This window comes from Alnus glutinosa, chromosome 4, assembly GCF_958979055.1.
Source record: "Alnus glutinosa chromosome 4, dhAlnGlut1.1, whole genome shotgun sequence".
In the NCBI taxonomy this organism is placed as follows: Eukaryota; Viridiplantae; Streptophyta; class Magnoliopsida; order Fagales; family Betulaceae; genus Alnus; species Alnus glutinosa.
Window position 1 is genome coordinate 15,668,491 of NC_084889.1, and position 22,071 is coordinate 15,690,561.

General features: G+C 40.4%; 1 protein-coding gene across 2 annotated transcripts; it reads left to right on the plus strand.

Moving 5' to 3' along the window:
• Nucleotides 1-446: 446 nt before the first annotated feature.
• LOC133867237 (uncharacterized) lies at nucleotides 447-15,182 on the plus strand. Of its 2 annotated transcripts, none has more exons than XM_062303957.1 (2): nucleotides 447-1,011; nucleotides 14,802-15,182. In XM_062303957.1, exon 1 carries the CDS (start codon nucleotides 602-604, stop codon nucleotides 980-982), a length of 381 nt encoding a protein of 126 aa, XP_062159941.1. In that variant the 5' UTR covers nucleotides 447-601; the 3' UTR covers nucleotides 983-1,011; nucleotides 14,802-15,182. The 2 variants fall into 2 exon arrangements, with proteins under 2 accessions (XP_062159941.1, XP_062159940.1); XM_062303956.1 differs by having other exon boundaries at nucleotides 449-1,011; nucleotides 14,898-15,182.
• The last annotated feature ends 6,889 nt before the right edge of the window (nucleotides 15,183-22,071 follow it).

Consider the following 22,071-nt stretch of genomic DNA (forward strand, 5'->3'; position numbering starts at 1 on the left):
GTTTGTTTTCAAGAAATCCTCAAGATAACGTTGATTCACTGAAAGGTACTCATTTTTCTTAGACCCTATTAATTATGTTTAGTTTATTTTTGCAAGTAGTTTATATTTTTATGTGTTTGTGACACTGTTAGATTAAAATTTTGAATTGTTACTTTGATTATTGGATTTTTTTTCTCTAATTTGATAGATTTAATTTGATTAATTTATTTGTTGCTCTTTTGCTTGTTAATGCTAATAAAAACTATTAAGAATCCAAAATTCTAACAAAAATCTTAAATTTTACAAGTTCGCAAATACAAAGAGACTACATATATATATATATAGTTTGGTTCATTCGGCACCAACCCAAATTTTTTTGACTCCGCCAATGGTTATGTATAAACATTACCCTTTTACCAAAGACGTTTTAATGGAATTACTTTATTCTTTCTTTTCTTTTATTTTTTTTATTTTTTTTCTTTGGGGTTCCAAGAACTCAAAAGATGAGATTTGAGAGTCATGAGACCAAATCCAGAATTCTGTCTTGAGTAGTAAAGAATCGGTGAGGTGTGGTTTAAAAGAGAGAGAGAAGAGAGCATAGGACTGGACAGCAGTGTTTGAGATGTCGGATCCGTACGAGAGAGTGAAAGGAGGGAGGCTGACCTTCAAAGGTGGAAGCCTCGCGAGCCGCAGCAAATCCATCGACAAGAAGAAGCACAAGAAGAAGAACAAGAATCACAACCCGAAGAACGATGAATCCGAGCCTTCGTTTCCCTTAGACGTGGAGGCGGAGATTCAGGATGCTGATGCGGGGGATGAATCTGGAAACGCGGAAGGAGCACAAGTAGTTTACACGATCGACGCGGCCAAGCGTATGAAGTACGAGCAGATCTTCCCCGTGGAGACAAAGAAGTTCGGTTACGATCCCAAGTCCGTTTCCAAGTCCGTCGAGGAAGCTCTCGACGACCGCGTCAAGAAGAAGGCCGATCGTTACTGTAAATAATTTCCATATCAACCATCTTTTTTGTTCAGGTCCGCTTCTTCTTCTCCTTTATTATTAGTATTAGGGATTGTAGTTGGCCAAACAATCTTCATGCGTTATGGTTATTACATGTGCAAATTATCATCGTAAAATTTTCTCCTTTATAGCATCTTGGTTTATATGATATGAAAATGTTCCATTTAATGTGATTGGTGTGATCACTCAAGCACTTGTATGCAAAATTCATGCTGCTCTTGTTTCATTTGAATATTTTTATGTTCCTTCTTAAGGGGACATTACCCTAGCTCACAATGTCATTGCCTTTTGAAAGAAATCTCTTGATAATTGATTCCAACATTTCTTTCAATTTTCCTAAACTTTTACTTTCTTTTTTTTCTTCTAATCCCTGTCGCCAAATTTTGAAATTTTGTGTTTATATGATCAAGCGCATGCTTGCACTTTGCGCCTAGGCTCCATGAGGCCTTTGTGCTCAGGTGTACCTTGAGCTTTTAATAACATTGGTGTTGATTGGTCAAGTTGGTAATGGTGATGATTAGAGTGGATAACAATCCGGCTGCATTTAATGGGAGAAAATCATGGTATATGATGAGGGTGGTTGTTGGGCTGGAAACTTTAGGGGAGAGGGAAAGGGACTAAGATAGAGAGCCTGTAGATCAAAAATTGGGAGAGAGGAAATTCCTCATAAACATTCCAGACCATCCTTGATGTCTAGATAGATGTTAGGTAGAAACTTTGTGAGATGATGAAAATGTACCACCGATTTACAGAATGAAACTAAAACTTTTGACAATTATGTTTGTCCATAAAAAATTGGAGGCAGTGCTAAATTTTACAGGGGCTATATACGTAAACATACATATATACAAAGAATAATAAACAGCTTTCTAAAGTATTAGGGATTGATAGCATTTTTTTAATAAGTAATAAACTGGTTTTATTAAAAGCGTAAGGCATCCCTCAGTGCACCGGAAGTACACAAGAGAAAACACCTAACTAGAAAGTGAACAACGAACAAGAAAATCGCCAAAACTAAGAGACAAAGGGGTCACAAAAGCCACTGTCCAAAAATACAAAGTATGAAAAAATGAAGCTAAAATATCCTCTAAGGACCTTTCCAAATCCTCAAAACACTTATTATTTATTTCCTTCCAAATACACCAAAGAATGCAGGTCAGCACCATCTTCCAAATCGCAGCACTCCTCGGCCTTCTAGAAATCCACCAACAAGCAAACAAGTCAAAGACTCTCCTAGGCATAATCCAAGACAAACCAAAAGGAGTAAAGAGAGTACTTCACAAAGCGTAAGCCACATCGCAATGAAGAAGAAGGTGATCCACCGATTCCCCATTTCGCTTACACATGCAACATCTATCCACCAAAATAACATACCTCTTCCTGAGGTTATTCAATGTAAGGATCTTACCTAGAACTGCCGACCACCCAAAATAAGCCGCCCGCGTAAGAGCCTGAGTCTGCCACACACTTCCAAGGAAAGTGACTTCCCACAGTGCAAGCCAGAGAGCTAAAGAAAGACCCGACCTTGAACAAGCCTTTTTGGAGGAGACCCACCACAGCTTATTTTCACTACCTCTCCTTACATTGACTGAGTGCAACACCTGGAAAAAAGAAACAAAGACATCAACTTTCCAGTCATGCGCTTCTCTAGAAAAGCTCATGCTCCACTGATTAGAACCACCCAAGAGCACTAGATTATCCGCAACAGAAGCATCCTTAGGGATTGATAGCATTAGGAATTGTTGGGAGTTGTTGGGAGTTGTTTCTACCATTTTACTAATAACAATACTGGTGATGGTAGCCTACTTGTTATTGGAATGATGTATGGACAGGGGAGGTGGTGCTAAAAATTTGTTCTTTGATTTGTTTCTCATATCAATGGATAAGGAGGCACCGAGTGCTTTATATTAACAATGAATGTTAAACTTGATGTTCAATCGTCACATATGGCTTTTATGAGGTCTACGAGCATTCAAAACGTTGGATTAAACAATTATTAAATTGGAGTAATCTGTTTTGGTTAATGGTTCGCTGTCTAGCTTCTTTAATAGTTCTAGAGGACTGAGACAGGGTGATCCTCTTTCTCCCCTCCTGTTTATAGTTGTCATGGAGGCTTTGTGCAGATTGCTTTCTGTTACTGTTGAAAGTGGTCACTTATTAGGCTTTTCCGTGGGTTCTAGGCCTCCCGTGATCAACATCTCCCACTTGTTGTTCGCGAATGACACCTTGGTCTTCTGTGAGGCTAATACTAGCCACCTTTGCTACCTGCGGGTCCTCTTATTATGCTTCGAAGCTGTCTCTGGCTTAAAGGTCAATTTGGCCAAATCCCTCTTGGTCCCTATTGGCAATGTGGACAATGTTGCTAAGTTTGCTACTATCTTGGGTTGTGGGACTTACTCTCTGCCCATGAAGTACCTTGGTATGCCGCTTGGGGCGTGTGACAAAGCTACGTCTATCTAGGATGATATCATAGTTAAGATGGAGCGTCGCTTGGCCAATCGAAAAAATGTTGTATTTGTCCAAGGGCGGCAGGGTTACCCTTATCAAGAGTACCTTTTCCAATCTCCCTATGTACTTCTTGTCTCTCTTTCCCATTCCTGTTCGTGTGGCCAATCGCATTGAGAAGCTCCAAAGAGACTTTCTATGGGGGGGATAGGCAACGAATTTAAATATCACTTGGTTAGATGGGACAAGGTATGCTCTTCGATCTCCGAGGAAGGGCTAGGGATCAGAAATTTGAGGGCTTTCATGGCACTTTGGGTCTGAGAGAGATGCGTGGTGGAGAGTTGCAGTGGATTCTAAATACGGTAGCCTATGGGGCGGGTGGTGTTCTCTCGAGTCGATAGGTGCTTTTGGGGTGGGGGTGGGGGTGTGGAAGTACATCAGAAAATGTTGGGTTTCATTCTCTCGATTCACTAGGTTTGTCGTGGGGGATGGCTCCAAGATCAGCTTTTGGCATGATTTGTGGTGTGGGGACACGGCTCTCAAAGTAGCTTTTCCAACTTTCTTTGGTATTGCTCATGTAAAGGGTGCTGCTGTTGCAGATAATTTGGAGCATTTAGGCGACTCAATCTAGTGGAACGTGAGCTTCACTAGGGAGACTCACAATTGGGAGGTGGATGTCTTTGTTTCTTTCTTCCAAGTGTTGCACTCAATCAAAGTGAGTAGAGATAGTGAAGACAAGTTGTGGTGGGTCTCCTCCAAAAAAGTAGTGTTCAAAGTCAAGTCTTTCTTTTACTCCTTAGCTAGCTTCGGTAGTAGACGCTTTCCCTGGAAAAGTGTTTGGCGCATTCAAGCTCCCTCAAGGGCTGCCTTCTTTGTGTGGACTGCCGCTCTTGGCAAGATTCTCACCCTGGACAACATCAGGAAACGGCATGTTATCATGATAAACAAATGTTATATGTGTAAGAAGACTAGGGAGTCTGTGGATCATCTCCTTCTCTACTGTGATGTGGCTTCTATTTTGTGGAGTTCCCTCTTCAGTCGTTTCGGGATGTCTTGGGTTATGCCCAGACAGGTTATCGACTTGCTTGCGTGTTGGTGGTCATTTGGAAGATCAAGGAGCGATGCGGTTTGGAAAATGACCCTTATTTGCCTCTTTTGGTGTTTATGGAGGAAAGAAACAATAGGAGCTTTGAGGACTTGGAAAGTACCTTGGAAGAGATTCTTTTCTCGTTCTACCATTCCTTGTATTTTTGGACTACGGCTTATATCCACCTTTGTCATTTTCTTTTCCTGACTTTCTCACTCGCTTTTCTCTTTCTAGCTAGGTATTTTTCTTGTATACTCCTAGTGTACTAAAGGGCGCCTAACGCTTTTTTAATAAGATTGGCTTCTTACTTGTAAAAAAAAAATAGAATAATACACATATGTCAAGAACTGGTTGTCTTCAGGATATATTCAAACATCACATGTTTCAATCCCCTTTGCTAAACTTATAATATTTTCAGTCAAATTTATCCAGATTCCTGAATTACTTTTCAGGACCTGAATTTGATCAGATTCTGCTGTCATGTCAAATTTGCTGAATTGTACCCTATCCATGGTTTAGATACATGAGTTGTGTCCAAGGTCATGACTAACTATTGTTAATTAAAGGTCAAATCATGTACCTTGCTGAAATTTTATGAGTTTGTATTATATATTGGATTCTTCTAAATATCATTAGTAGTTAAGTATATGCTTCAAATATATGATTCATCTAAGAATATATGAGAGGATTTTTTATTTTTATTTTTTTATAAGTAATTGGCCTTAAGTGGAGAGGAAAGGAGAGGTTCAAACTAGGGATCTCAGCTTCATGTGGTGTGGTCCCCAGCCAATTGAGCTACGCCTTGGAATAGAATATATGAGAGGAAATTAATTGCTTGCGAAGTTCTTGACTAAGCAATGGCATATTTTTAAACTAAAGTATCATTTTATTTTCTTCTGAAGTCCTACACTTTTCAGCAGTTCCACTTTTATAATATGCAGTGGTAAGAAATTTAATTTTCTCTAACTATCAGTTATATAACCTTATGAATTCGAGACTTCCACTTCCAGCTTGGAAATTAAATTATTAATTTCAGTCAATTATAAAAGGTGGATTCCTGCTCTACTGGGTTCTTCTCCTAAAGCCTGATCACTTTCGATGGGAGGCTTTTCTCATCTCTCAGATTGCTTGTTCCTATAGTTGTTTTTCTTCTGTAGAGTCACATGTCCAATCTTAGAAAAGAAAGTTGTTCCTTTCCCGAGTGAAAACGTCTCATTTCAAAAGATGTGCATATGCCCTCCCAGCCTGGCCAGTGGCCAGCCCAGTTACTTTTCTGGCCTTATTGTTTTGGCCCTTTGGTGGCTCTGTTATTGGGTTTTTTTTTTTTATAAGTAAGTAAGTTTATTAAAAAGCATAAGGCGGCCCCTAAGTACACCGGGAGTATACATAGAAGTAGCCAAAACCAGCTCACAAAAGAAAAAAACCCAAAAAAAAAACCCCAAGAGAACCCAAGCCCCAAGCCCACCAAAAACCCCAAAAGGAAAACCTAGAACCCGGATAAGACACCCAAAACAGCCCACAAAAGAAAACTAGAGACAACCCAAAGGCCCCCTTAAGACCACAACCCTACAACTTGAGGCCCTTTCCTTTCCTGTGCCTAGGGGAGTCTGAAGCAACACCATAGTTAACGGAACTTTGCAAATTCAGCAACTCCTTCTTTCCTTTCGATTTGTGGCGCGCTATAATCTTCTCACGCAAAAATTCCTCTTCCATGGCATCTCGAATTGCCAAAGTCTCTTCCTCAAAATCACCATCCATAGCCCAATCCAAGGGCAAATCATCCCAAAAATCATTGATGTCCTCCCAAACCACAACATCCCTGTTATGATCAAATCCGACCGGCCAATTTCGAGATTGGGAGACACCATTTCCTTCTACAGCAGCAGGACAGCCTCTCGAAGGGGAGGAAGGGCCAACCATCCCTACAACATTTTGGCCTTCCGAGGCAAGGCGGGAGAAGCTGGCACCTTCAGGCGATGGTTGGTGAACCCCTTCTTAAGACCCAGCTTCACTGGGGCCTCCGGAGATTCTGCAACCTTCTTAACTGGAGTCTCCCTGTTATTGGGTTTAGCCTGCCCTTAATATTTTCTGCATACAATATCAGAAAGCTGCCTCAAGTTTGCCTTAGAAATTCATTTTTTTTGATAAGTAAGAAGAAAATTTTATTAGAAAAGCGAAAAACGCAATCAAGTATACAGGGGGTATACAAGAGAGACAATTAAGAAGAAGAAGAAGAAAGCAATACAAGGAAATCGTTATAACTAATCTCTAGAGGTGCTAAATACGCAGCCGTCCAGGAGTACAAAGAATGAAGAAAAAAGGAAGTGAGCTCCTCTATGGTTCTTTCTCTGTCCTCAAACTGTCTATCGTTGCGTTCCGTCCACAAGCACCACATAAGACAACAAGGAGCCATCTTCCACACGACCGCACTACGGGACCGTCCCCCCGACCACCAACATGCAAATAAGTCTAACACCCGAGAAGGCATCACCCAATACAGACCGAACCGGCTAAGGATGACATACCAAAGAGCGCGTGCAACCTCGCAATGAAGAAGAAGATGATCCACAGTCTCCCCGGTCATTTTACACATGCAGCATCTATCAATCACAATGACACGCTTCTTCTGGAGGTTGTCCAAGGTGAGGATTTTCCCTAACGCTGCCGTCCAAGCGAAGAAGGCCACTTTCAATGGGGCCTTGGTCCGCCAAATACTTTTCCAGGGGAAAAAAGAAGCTTCTTTGCAGGCAAGAGCCTTATAGAATGATCTAACATCAAAAAGCCCTTTGCGAGAGGGGGTCCACCAAAGCCTGTCCCCCCTATCTTGAGCCACCTTGGATGAATACAGTAAGGAGAAAAAGGAAGCCATAACGTCCACCTCCCAATCGTGAACATCACGGAAAAATCTGACATCCCACTGATAGGTGCCACTTACCACTACCAAATGGTCTTCTACCAAAGAATCCTTGACACAAGCTATATCATATAGAACTGGAAAGGCTTCCTTGAGGGACATCTCTCCACACCAAACATCATCCCAAAAACGAATCCTCGACCCATTGCCCAAGATAAGTCTGGTATATCTACAAAACAAGCTCCACCCCTTCCTAATGTTCTTCCAACTCCCCACACCGTGAGACCCAAGGGGAATTAAGGAACACCAACCAGCCCTAGTAGAGCCATACTTCGCATCCACCACGGATTTCCACAGAGCTTCTCTCTCATAAGCATAACGCCACAACCACTTCCCTAACAGCGCCTTGTTGAAAATTCTCAAGTTTCTAATGCCCAAACCACCTTCAGAAATAGGAAGACAAACCTTGGACCAACTGACCAAGTGGTATTTGAATTCGTCGCCTATGCCCCCCCACAAAAAGTCACGATGCAGCTTCTCAATGCGACTAGCAACACTGGAGGGAATAGGGAATAGAGAGAGAAAATATGTAGGAAGGTTGGAGAGAGTACTCTTTATAAGGGTAACCCTACCCCCCTTCGACAAATACAACCGCTTCCAGCTAGCCAACCGCCTCTCAATCTTCCCAACAACTTCGTCCCAACAAGACTTAGCCTTGAAAGGAGCTCCCAACGGAAGACCAAGATACTTTATAGGAAGAGAGGACACTCCACAACCCAATATGTTAGCCAGACCGTCCATATTATCCACCTCACCCACAGGAACCATCACAGATTTGGCCAGATTAATCTTCAATCCTGACACAGCTTCAAAAGAAATAAGAAGCATACGAAGATAATGGAGTTGATCAGAATTAGCCCCACAAAAGACTAAAGTATCGTCTGCGAACAATAGGTGAGAAATGTTAATAGCTTCGCTGTTGCCAGAACCCACAGAGAACCCTGAAAGGTAGCCCTTTTGAACAGTAGCGAAGAAGAACTTACTAAGAGCCTCCATCACAATAACGAACAATAGAGGTGACAGAGGATCACCCTGTCTAAGGCCACGAGAGCTACTGAAAAAGCCGGTTGGGGAGCCATTCACCAGCACAGAGAATCGCACCGTAGATATACAGTGCGCTATCCAAGAGCACCATCTCTCCCCAAAGCCACATCTTCTCAACATATACAATAAAAAATCCCAGTTAACGTGGTCGTAGGCCTTCTCAACATCCAACTTACAAAGTAACCCTGGTTCGCCGGATTTGATTCGACTATCCAAGCACTCATTGGCAACAAGAACTGAATCAAGAATTTGCCTGCCTTTCACAAAAGCATTTTGAGGGGATGATATAATCTTCTCCACCACCTTTTTAAGTCTATTTGCAAGGACTTTTGCAATGATCTTGTACACACCACTAACAAGACTGATAGGACGAAAGTCCTTAAGATCCACAGCCCCAGACTTCTTCGGAATTAAGGCAATAAAAGTGGCGTTAACACTTTTAACAAACTTGCTTTGAGAATGAAAGTCCCAGAAAACCCTCATAAGATCTGTCTTGATCACATCCCAGCAATCTTGGAAAAACGCAAGAGAAAACCCATCTGGACCAGGTGCCTTATCTCGATTCATGCTTTTCACCACCTCAAAGACCTCCACCTCCTCGAAAGGAAGTTCTAAAGAAGAGGCCTCAGCTGCATCCAAGGTGTCGAAAGCAATATTATCCATTCTAGGTCTCCATGGGAAGGGTTCTGTAAAGAGAGACTCATAGAATTGAGTCACATGTTCTCTGATAACCTGCTGGTCGGATGAAACAGAGCCATTGATGGAGAGCGACTCTATGGAATTAGACCTCCTGTTCGAGTTAGCAATCCGGTGGAAGAATTTAGTACATTTATCACCCTCTTTCAGCCACAGAACCCTAGACTTCTGTCTCCAACTAATCTCTTCCTGCAAGGTAGAGTTCTCCAGATCTCTGATGACCGCACATTTCCTCTCCTTTTCTTCAGAAGATAAACCTTGTTGTTCCTCCAACCTATCAAGAGTACATAACTCTTCCATGTGCAATTTTTTGCGAAACTCCACATTGCCAAACTCCTGTTCATTCCATCTCTTGAGATCAACCTTTAAGGCCTTAAGCTTTTGAGTGAAGATGAAGCTAGGAGAACCCTGGAAGCGATAAGACTCCCACCAAAGCCGAACCCTATCCACAAACCCTTCCGCCTTCAACCACATATTCTCAAACTTGAACGGTCTGGATCCCCATTGAATGCCACTACAATCCAGTAGGATAGGGAAATGATCAGAACACAATCTAGGAAGCCTTTTCTGAATAGACCCTGGAAACTTGACCTCCCAGCCTGGAGAGACAAGAAATCTGTCAATACGAGACCAGGAGGGGTTCACCTGATTATTGGACCACGTGAAAGTCCCTCCAGCGAGAGGAAAGTCCATGAGGCCCTGCTCGAAAATAAAGTCAGAGAACTCCATCATAGCAGCGTTAAGGCGACCTTCCCTAGACCTTTCAGCAGGAAAACGAATGACATTGAAATCACCCCCAATACACCAAGGCATCTCCCACCAAGAAGCAAGGCCAGCCAGCTCGTCCCAGAGCAGTCTTCTGACAGAGTCAAGGTTAGGACCGTATACCCCCGCGAAGGCCCAAGTAAAGTCATCGGCAACGCTCCTAAAAGCACAAGCAACAACAACCTCCCCCACATACACATCCAATTTCTCAACAACCCTTCTATCCCACATGATAAGAATACCACCAGAGGCCCCGCATGAGGGTAAGTAACACCAATCAACGAAGTGACATCCCCAAAGACGCCTCACTAAGCTGTTGGAGATGAACTCCAGTTTGGTTTCTTGCAAGCAAATAATGTCTGCCTTCCATTGTCTAATTAGGTTTTTAACTTTCAACCGCTTGCTACCCTCATTTAAGCCCCTGACATTCCACGATAGAATTTTTGGCTTCATAAAATACCTCCAATCGCCCTCCCTTTACACCTACTCTGAGAGCTCTTCCGCTTCTCGCATCATAATTAATAGAACAGGATAATCTATTAAGTTCTCTATTGAACTTGTTGCCCGCTTTCAGAGAAGAACCCGTCTCCTTTTTGTCATTTTCAGCAAGGATAGCCTCAAACACGGCTGAAAGCTGACCTTCATAGCCATCACACGTGACCCCCACCGACTGGCTATACTCCAGAATCGCCTTCAAGAAGTCCATTGGAGATTTTTTACCGGAGGAACCCCTGAAATTATCACCCGGACAGCAGCACAAAGGAGCCGGCTCTTCCTCCGGGGGCTCAATAAGCTTCATTCCATTCGAGGACCCCAAACCGGAAGGGGAGAAGAGAGTAATAGAGGCATCTTCAACTTCTAACTCCGAGGGATAAAAGCCCGAAGGCATCAAAGGATCCAACGAACTCCGACCAGCCCAGACAACCATCACTGAGTCTGAACCCATCCGAGCTAAGGCAGGGACTTCCGGAATTTTAGGTACAACCTCCAACCTAGAACCGGGTAGCTCAGACCCGTTATTAAGAACCAGCTGGGATGTTACACTTTCCAAGGCAGGGACAACAGTCAGCCCTCCGGCACAGAGCAGTGGTGGGCATATGCCGGTGTCCACCACGTTGATGAGTGGCCCGGGACCTAACTCCAACAGCTTGGAGTAGCATGCTGGAGTTTGGATATCGAGAGGAGCAGAAACACCACCGTCAGTCTCTGTGTATCCCTCAGACTGAACCGCACTCCTGGCTATACCCTTTTCTTCCTTTTCTTCCCTTGTATCCGCATCTATGATAACAGAACGAGACCCCCTCTCTGGCCTGGAGGCAGACTCGACGCATGTGATCTCCAAAGACGTGATTGTCGTAGGAGGAAGACAAAACCCGCCAGAAGTCGACGCTCCTTCCAGAACCTCTTGACCATCGGAACCCGACACTGCCATCGGTTCTGTTACTGTAGGCGCTACTATAGGCGTAGCCCGATCAGCCGTTGAAACACTTGGGTTGGGCTTAGATTTCGGAACCCAAACTGTCCTCTGCTGTTTCTTCTTTCTGTTCTTTTTTCTCTTCCGCCTGTCACCATTGGGCTTGAAGCCCGGCCCAATCAACAGCAGCCCATCACGCACACTACTCAGTGCTCGGTCCACCTCATTTTTCAACTTCTCCAGCTGGCTCTGCCAGAGCAGCAGAGAAGGTAGCGTGTCTTTCCCTCCAAACTTCTGAAATCCGTCGCTTTTATCACCAAAGGAGTAGTCTGACTTGCCTTGGAAAACAGCATGGGACTTTGCTTCCGATATAGGAAAACTCCTGTCCCCCTGCACAGTGTCGAAGGCATAACGGTCATGATGGTCTTTACCCAAGAGGTGCTCCGGCTGAACCTTCTTCAACCCTTCCTCCTTCGGTCGGCGAGGACCTGTGCATAGCACTTCAGCGAAAGATGGTGCTTTGTCTGTGGTTGAACCAGTAGCAGCATCAGTGCCGGCTCCATTATCGTGAACCCGCTCCATCGCAGGCTGAGGTCCAGTCCGTGCCGCCACTTTCCCTGCTGAGTCTGAGAGGAAGTCCCTGGTCTTACCCAGCTCAGCCAAGAAACTGCTCCATCCCCACCCATTCCGTCCTTCAGGAATGTAAATAATCCCTTTCAAACCTCCCAAGGCATAGGCTGCTACTTCAATAAAACTTCCAGCTTTGTTGCCTCCTCGCCTTACAATGAAGACCTTGGACCCCTCCCTAAAAGACCTTACAAAATCCTTCCCTGTAAACCTCAGCACACTCTCCAGGGTCGAGAGCAACCATCCACAGCTCTGGGCACCAAGCAGAACGAGCCCTGAACAACTCCTCCTCCTTTCCTCCACTCTTACCACCGAGGCACCTTCTAACACCGAGAAGACAAACGTCTTGGATTCCACACAGCACCACCTCTCCATTCCTAATCTACTCTAAAGATCCTTAATAAAATTAACTAATCAGAAGAACTCACTCAGAAGAACTCACTCGAGCCATTGATATCTATCTACTAACAGAGAATCACATATGAATAGATCTTTCTATAGGATGATACATGTAAAACATTTGAGAAATACAAAACATCAATCTCAAACTCAGCAGAACCTTCATTGTTGAGGCCTCATATACCAGAAATTCTCTTTATCAGTTTGCAATTATGGCCTAATTGTTTACATTGCTTTTGATAAATTTTTGTCAATTTTAGCTCAGGTTACTCTTTTTGCGCAACTATAAATAGGAAAACTGGTTATTTTCTCAACTTGAAAATTCTCCGACCTTTCCTGCTGGAAATCCTGTGTGATATGTGATATTTTTGGGAATTGTCAAGACTATGCAATTTAGTGAAAAGTAAAGAAAAAAGAGAGAGAAAAATACATAGAATTTACGTGGCTCGGCAATGTGGGAAGTAGGCAGCTAATTTTCAATATGTCAACTCATTTCGCTTGCGCTCCACTAGCTTTGTCCACGAGGCCTTTATACTAGAGACCAGTGTTACTTCCACGTTCATAATATGAGGCTATGAGCCACCATCTCTAACATATATCTTTGTTTCAAATCTTTGGGCTCAAAACAAATGAGAAAAAGAAGAAAATCAGATCTGGTTCATGGATAAGTAACTAGGGAATTGTAGCATACCTGTTTCTATGATTTTGGAGGCTAATAATAGGTACTTGTCTTAGGATTTCAATCATATGGATTTTAGAGTTCTAAGGCTGAGAATCAAAGGTTAGATTGTAGTTTGGAGGCTAAATGAATTGCTGGAAGTTAAAGAGTCAAGAAGAAGATAGTAATGTTATGTATCACGCATTTTTTCCTATACATCATACCTATGGTTTCCTGGATACCCATCTTCGATTTAGTTTGTACTACACAGACCTCAAACAAAGCTCCATAACTTATTAAGTTTTTACACTCATCAAAAAAACTTCTGAAGTTCTGACAAAAGGTATTCTCCATTGAATATAAAACGCTATGTGAAATTAAATACTTGGACTAATAAGCCAAATTAAATAACTAATAAAAACTTTTAAAAAAAAAATAGTACATAATAAAACCTAATGGACCAAAAATACCGTCTATGTATGAAAAGTGGAGAAATACTTTTTGACTTAAATTAAATAAAGCTAAATCAAAATGATTTCTCGTTGTCTGCATCATTCTCGCTTAGTTGGAGAAAACCCATCTTCTGGTTTTGAAGTGTTGAAGTAAAAAGATTCTTGGTTTCTTGAATTGCATCCCTGACATTAGATAAAAAGATTGAATTTGGATTTTCTTTCTTTCTTTTGGACTCAATAAGTAATAAAGATTGTATAAAAAAAGTGAAAGACGCCCCTAAGTATACAGGAAGTATACACAGGAACCACCAAAGCAGCCTACAACAAGAAAAGAAAACTCAACAACCCTAAAAAACCCAAGCCCTCAATCCCAAAACCTTCGGGAGGCCCCCAAAAGTTACACCACATGTGCCTTGCCTTTCCTAAGCTGGGAGGACGCTCTAGAATCACCGTAGTTGATGGAGCTTATCAAATTCAATACCTCCCTCTACCTTTGGTCTTTGGATGTGCTGCCTTAACTCCCTGATGGAAGTCCTCTTCAATGGCTTCCAAAATTGCCAAGGACGAATCCATATCCTCATCACTATCCAACTCCCAATCCAAGGCCAATTCGGGAGGTAAAACACCCAAAGGGTAAGGGGAGTCGCCATCCTCCCCATCCCATACCTCGTTACCCTGCTCCCATACAACCACCTCCCCAGATGGACCAAAACCTATTAGCCACTTTTAAGATTGGGTCAAACCATTCACCCTGAAGTCCTCTCCCTTAATGGCAATAGGAGAAACTGGAGTTGACGCACTTTCCTTAACAACCGGAGTCGACACAAACATGACCGACACTTTATGTGAGAGATTAGCTTGCACAACCGGGCTCGGATTTAGAAACCCCGGTCGAAGATAACCCCTCACCAGATAAGGAGACTTAACCGTATCCTTTACGGAAACTGCCACACTAGCGGAATCCTGCAATGAGGGTCAAATCCATTCACCCTGCAATAATAGCTAATTTAATAGGATACTGATGCTATTCGTTTCTATTAGATGTACCGTTACTAGATTCACTCAAAGGCTAAAAAGGTATGGCTTTTTACATTTGTGTGTTTCATTGCTCTAGTGTTATGCAATAGATGTAGTTACCTATCCAGTTTTCTTGACAAAGTGTTACACAAAGTAAATATTCCTTTTGTCTTGCTGCTACATTTGTATGTTCTGATGAAGTAAAATCTGATATTCTTTTGGCGAGTATTTAATGATGGTTAAAGATGTTAATATTTTTGGTTGTATTAATAATTTTCGTCAACAGCATCAGATATGACTTTGTCTTGCAAATATGAGTGTGTTTTCTACACATACTCTGAAGGCTTCCATGTACGTGTGTTGATCTGTTGATTTCTGGCAGGCATGAGGCACAATGGGATGGTTGAGTTTGCAGAGAAGTCTAGTTTGGAAACTTTCGTCTCCCTCTCAGAAGTAGCTAGGAAAGCTATATATGCTCTGTACTGGACTCAAACGAGGAAGATGGCACATTCCTTTGTTTACCCTATTGGCTCTTTTAGTAAGCCCTTGTTATATTGTAATGGTTGTAGACCATATTTAAGAGCTATAGTCTAAGGCAGATGTTTTTTATTTAATAATATGGTAAGCTGAATCAAGCGCACCAAAAATAGAAAATTACATGGATGCAGTTTCGATTGGAACCATCAGTCACAATTGAATATGATGTAGGGTGGACAAAGCATCCTGAATCTACATGTATTTGGATATTTTTCCATTGGATTGCATCATATTTGCATGCATCCAGTAAAAGCACTACTTTACATGGCCGTGGCTAGCGCTTGTCCTTGTGCCAATAATAGGACTGGTTAAAATACTCTTCAGCATGAGTGGTGGGAACAGTGATTGACAGGCCTGCAGCATATGGATTGGCAAACTGTTTTGAGCCCTTTAAAATCCGAATTTGGATCTCTCCATTTCAGATGGAGAGAATCCTCTCCATTTAGTGAACAAAAGAGAGCATCCTCTTTTTCAATATTTTATTTTTGTTTTATTTATTTATTGAAGTGAATAATTTTATGAAAGAGAGCAAGGGGTGCAATTCAAGTAAGATGGAGTAAGATGAAGTATATAAGAGAAAACACCCAGCAACTTAAGAGCAACAAAAGAGAGCACAAAATTTTACGAACTTAAAGATACTCTTAATGAGGGAATTATAGAAAACATGGATGCAGATTGGAACTTGTCTTCTTGCAATAATCGAAATTACGAGCATTTTTCTCTCTAAATGTACCGTGTTAAATATGAAGGGATTACAATCTAAACAATTTTATTTTTATTTTTATTTTATTTTTAATTTTTATATAAATACAACAGAACAATTACAATAAGAAATAAAAAGCAAAAACACAGCAGGGCCTGAGCATCTCAAAATTTAAATTATAAACGAAAGTACGCGGGAGCAATGCTTCCGAAGATGCGGGCCCTTTAACTCGAGGCACAAATGCCACAAAGCCGGGGTCACCAATAAATGTGATTTGACAAATGTATTGAGTCACAATGACCCAAACACCAACACATGGGTAAATAGGGGGAGATGAATACAACAAAAAAAAATCTAGTAAAGCAAACAAACAAACACAAAAACAGCAGCAACAAGACTGGCAGAGGCAGGGTGGGAGCCCTCCCGGGAAGCGCGTGAGAACCACGAGCCGCCCAAGGACGGCCTCTTAGCAGTAGGGAACGGTGGAATCGATTGGAACTACAGAGGGTTGGCACGAAAAGTGGAGGAGGGTGCTGTCGGAAGCCTCACGCGCTGGTTGAATCCAAGAGCTATCTGGTGCGTGGGAAGCACGCACCATCTTCCAGGCGACGGAGGAGAAGGGGGAGACCACCGGCAGACTCCGGCGAACCCAGTGCTGAGGAGCATGACCAGAGAAAGAAGAAGGTAGTGAACAGATCTAAGACCAAATAACCGACTCCAAACTCCAAAAACATGGTGGATGAAGGGGGATAGGCGAGAACAAGTCTACTGGTTGGAGGAAAGCAAGATGAAAGCATGAAAAGGGAAAGATAAATTCGGTGCAAAGCCGGCTCTGAGGGGGAGGAACCGGAGCAAAGCCGGCATGGTGGTTTGAGAGAAAACTCTCAAACTTATTTGGGTATGGGTTAGGGGTTTGTTGGGTGGTTGTGGGGAGGGGGAGAGGATGACAGAAAACGATGGAGAGGGAAGCTTAAAGCTTCCCTCCCATGGAGGGAGCACAAGCAGCGAACGAGAGGGGGAAATTCTAAACAATTTTGACATCCTTATAACTTACCCTTACATCTCAACCAAAAGATCCACCACTTGCCTAAGCATAATCTACTCTACTTTAAACATCTGGAAAATCATATTTAACCAAATCTTTTGCAACATCACAATGAAGAAGAGATGATTGGGAGTTTCCTTACTCATTTTACACACAACTCCAATCCATTACTATAATATGATGTTTGGCGGAGATCATTCATATTGAGATTTTTCCTCAAAGAAATTTCGCGGTTATTGTGGTTATTATCCGGTATCCACCTATTAGGTAATGGGCCAATTTAAATTTTTTTTGACATTCTTTAAGTCTCTATTAGGGCCTAGTTTAAAGTATTTTAAAAATAATTTAAGCCAATTTTTTTTTTTTTGCTTGTTTTTTATTTTTTTTTAGTCATAATATTTTGCAAAAATATATTAATTTCACATTACTTTGTTTTTTTGCCCAAGTATTACAAGAGAAATAAACACTGCCTACCAAACCAATGTAAACATAACTTATACATAATCCAAAACGACATCATTTTAGTATTAAACACCCAAACGACATCGTTATATATATATATAAAAGGGCCCCTTTGAACTAACAGCCTATTTTAAAATAGTCCTCTGAATTTTTAAGCACACTAGTGTGACCCATCAAACCACGGTAACCACCAAATTGTGCCAAAAAAAGTCACTTTTGTTGAAATATTCATATAATACCTCTTAAAACTTAAAAAAAAAAAAAAAATAATAATAATAATAATAATAATAAAATATTTTTAAAAAAATAAAGAAATTTTAAAAAACTATTAATTATAAAACTAAAAAGTTAGAGAAATTAAAAACTTAAAATTTTAATTTTTTTTTTAAAAAAATGTGGCTCGATAGCCACCCCTTGGCTGGGGCTGGCTCGCCACCACCCCCAGCCCATGGGGGTAGCAATGCGCCACCCCAAGCCACCCTTGGGGTGGCTCGCAGGCCACTTGAGGTGGGGGAGACCTTCGAGGCACCCTCAATGGTAGATAGACCACCCCAAAGGAAGCCAGGGCTGGCGCACGCGCATCGCCAACCCATGGGCGTGGTTGTGGGTCATCCTGGCTTCCTTCGAGCCACCCCAGATCCACCATTGCAGGTGGCTCAAAGGCCACCTCCCACCTTGTGTGGCCCGCGAGCCACCTCTTTTCTTCTTCTTTTTTCTTTTTTGTTTCTTTTTTTTAAAAAAAAAAATTATAAAATTATAATTTATTAAGTTTTTAATTTCTTTAACTTTTTAGTTATATATATTATTAACAGTGACATGTGTCTTCATTTTAGTGATGGTAACGTGACACATTAACAGAATCCATCAAGTGTTTTGACGAAATTTGACTGCAGGGACAGGGAGTGATTTAGTTTTATAGATGTATATTTTTAATATAATGATATTTTTTTTAGTGATATATGTCATCATTTTTATTGATGTTGACATTGACACTAACAAAATCCGTCAAGTATTTTGATGAAATTTGACTATAATGACTAATTTTTATTTTTTTTTTTCCCACCTTGAAGACCTTTGAATTAATTTTTATTCTATAGTGAGGGATTTGTAATTTAGGTTAACCACATGGATTGATTTTACATTTTTTTTTTTTAAGTTTAGTTTAGTTTAGTTTTTTTTTTTTTTTTTTAAAAAAAAAAAAGAGTTTTTAAGATAATAGGGTATTATAGGAATATTTCGATAAAAGTGACATTTTGACATACTTTGGTAGTTTGATGGGTCACATTAATACACTTGAAAATTCATTGGCCTATTCTAAAATTGGTTGTTAGTTTATAGGGCTTTTTTTATATTTTTCTCAAAATATTATTATTATTATTTTAACAAAAGGGCTCAAAGAGGAGTTAGTTGAACTATCACATGGCCTTAGGGGTGGCCGAACCACCCCCAAACGGCCAGGAAAGGCTCGGCCACCCCCTCTTCTAGCCTTTTATGTTTTTTAAAAAAAATATTTTTTTAGTTTTTTTGGGAAAAATATAAAAAAGCTTATTCAACTAACAACCGATTTTAAAATAGCTTTATAAATTTTTAAATGTGCTGAAGTAACCCATCAAACTACCAAGGTGTGCCAAAAATGTCACTTTTTTTTGTTCTATAATAACCTTATTCTCTTAAAACCTAAAATAAAAAATTTATAAAAAAATTATTATTTTTTTAAAAAAAAAAAAATTGGATAAATGCAAAATGAGTCCCTGTAATTGGCTTAAATTAAAAATCGTTTCATGCGGTATAAAAATAATTCATGGGTCATTAGGGTAGGCAAAAATAATAATTTAGTAACTGAAGTCAAAACACTAGATTCCATTAGTATCCATGTCAGCTCCAATAAAATAATGACAAATGTCACTATTAGTAAAAAAAATGGATAAAAAAAATGCAAAATTAGTTTATATGGTTTCCCTAATTTATAATTAACTCATTGTGGTATTAAAATGAACTTAGAGGTTATTGTGGTATGCTAAAAATACAAATCACTCCCTCGAATTAAATCAAAACACTTGATAGATTTCGTTAGTGTGCTACCTCAGTGCTAATAAAATGATGACAGATGTCACTGTTAATATATAATAAAAACTAAAATGTTCGAGCCACTCCTAGTGGTGGCTCTGGGGTGGCCCAAAGGAAGCCGGGGTGGCGTGCGACCACTCCCAACAACCTCCGAGCCACCCCTAGCTAAGGGGGGCTGACGAGCCATCTCTTGGTTTATCACTTTAGCGCATTTAAAAATTCATAGGGTTATTTTAAAATCAACTATTAGTTTATGGGGCTTTTTTATATATATATTATTTTTATTTTTATTTTTATTTTTCTTATTTTTATTAAGAGTATTTTTGTCATTCAACGGGATATTACAATTTTTTTCGTAGTTTGAGAGGAGGGGAGCATTAATATAATCTTTAGTTTATAGGACATTACAAATAGAATATTGGTTTGAAGGGAGTATGTATAATTTGTTTTTTTTTTTTTTTTTCTTGTCCCCAAAGATTTTGGGCTAGGCTTAACTTCTCCCTAAATAGCCAACTCGGCCCGACTTATTTGTAAAACTATTTTATTTTTTAATATATATTTCTTTGTGTTAGAACATTCGCAACAGATACCTCACATTAAGGGTGAAAATAACCGTCCGTAATAACCGTCCGCTAACCGCTAACCGTCACTAACCGTTAACCGGATAACCGGATAACCGTTAAAACCGCCTAAAAACCGGTAACCGGTAACCGCCTTAAAAAGGCGGTTACCGGCTTTCTTATTATATATATATTTTTTTAAAAAATTTTATATATAAAACGGCGCCGTTTCAATTCAGTCTAATAGGCTGACTGGCTGAGTTGAACTTTCACGCGTTAAGCATTAAGCCATTAAGCAAAGCAGCAAACCCTAAGTCCCGAGTCTCCCGACTCCCTACTCTCACTGCGCCGTGCGCCGCCTCCCTACCTCAGCCCTCAATCTCTCCGAATCTCCCTTCTCGCAACACTCTGCCACTCGCCGACCTCTCTCCGCCACTCGCCGGCCTCTCTCTCTCTCTCCGCACAGAAGCTCCAACGCCACCATCGACCTCTATCCGCTACTCTCCGTCCTCTCTACGACTTTGCTAGTAAGCTTTATTTCTTCTTCTATCATTAGACTTAATAGGCTGTGTTTTGGGTTTCTGTTATGATTATTTGTTTGATTTGTTTGATTTATTTTAGTTTCTGTTTTTTTTTTTTTGATTTGTGATCAGGAATTTGCTTAATTAGATGTGGGTTGTTTTTAGCCTTCACTTGCCATAGCTCTCAGATCTGTGATTTTGCTTAATTAGATGTGGAAATTTAAGAAGAAGTAAATATGGAGTTGGGTATGGTTCGGGAGAGACCGAGAGACATGCAATTTTGGCTAGCCTTGAACTGAAATTTTGTTGAACTATTAATTTAATCACGATTAAATTAATCATTTTTTTTAAAAAAAAAAAATTAAACTTTGAAAATAAATGGTAATTTACATGAGTCTAAAGTTTAATTTACTTCTTATTTCAATTAAATATTTTATGTGTTGGACTTGCTTGTTTACCGAAGACAGTTTGAGGATAGATTTTTATTGTCATCTTTCATGTCAAATTACAGCTAGCTATTAAATCTATGATTAATTTTCACGTTGAAGATATACATTGTGAATGAATTGTAAAAGATATACTTCATGAAAAGAGCTTAATTTAGTTGTCTGAAGCACACCCAGCTACCGTTATCATCAGTACAATTAATTACCATATATAAAATCATGCCACGTTCACAATATTTTTTGATGGGTTCTTTTAAACCCAACTCACAAGACATGGCTTCTTTTATCTATGAGATGCTTGTTGCATGAAGAAATCATTTTGTAATTAGATCAATGAAGATTTATATTTTTTAGCTTTTTATTTGAGATGAGATTTACTTTTTTTTAGGTGTGATTGAGTGATTCATCTTTCCTTTGGTTATTAAATAAATTTTATTGTTTATCTAATAACAGATGACAAACACTTTGAGTGATGCAACCACCCCTATTATGGTAGATGACAATTCTGAAACACCTTCCACTGCAAATGTTGAAAGCCCCACACCTTCCCAACAGTCACAATGTAAAAAACCACCTGTGAATCAATCCATTGTGTGGAGTCACTTTAAAAAAGTGGAACCGATCGATAAGGAAAACCCTAAAGCTATGTGCAACTATTGCAATAGGTTAATAGGGTGTCATTATAAGAGGAATGACACTTCAGCCATGATGCACCACCTTACCTATAATTGTCCAGACTCTCCACTTAAGAAATCAAAAGATTCAACACTACCCAAAAACCAAACAATGTTGCAAATGTCATTCAAGAAACCGGTAGAAGGTGGTAGTGGTAACCAAATTGGATTCATGAAGTATGATTCAAACAATATAAGAAATTTGATTGTTCGGTATTTCATCAAAAGTGAGCTGCCTTTTAGGCATGTGGAGAGTGATGGGTTTAGGGAATTGATAAATGGAATTGAACCTAGGTTCAAAGTGCCATGTCGTATCACTTTACAAAAAGATTGTTTGAAACTGTATGAAGAAGAAAAGCTTAGGTTGAGGACTTTTTTGAGCGGTAAAAGGGTATGCATCACTACCGATACATGGACATCCCTGCAAAATATAAACTACATGTGTGTTACCGCTAGCTTCATAGACTCTGATTGGACGATTCATAAAAAAATTCTCAAGTTTAACCAAATTCCCAATCATAGGGTTGAAATTATTGGAAGA

Coding starts and splice junctions, on each gene's coding strand:
- LOC133867237 (XM_062303957.1), top strand. CDS start 602: ATGTCGGATCCGTACGAGAGAGTGAAAGGAGGGAGGCTGACCTTCAAA.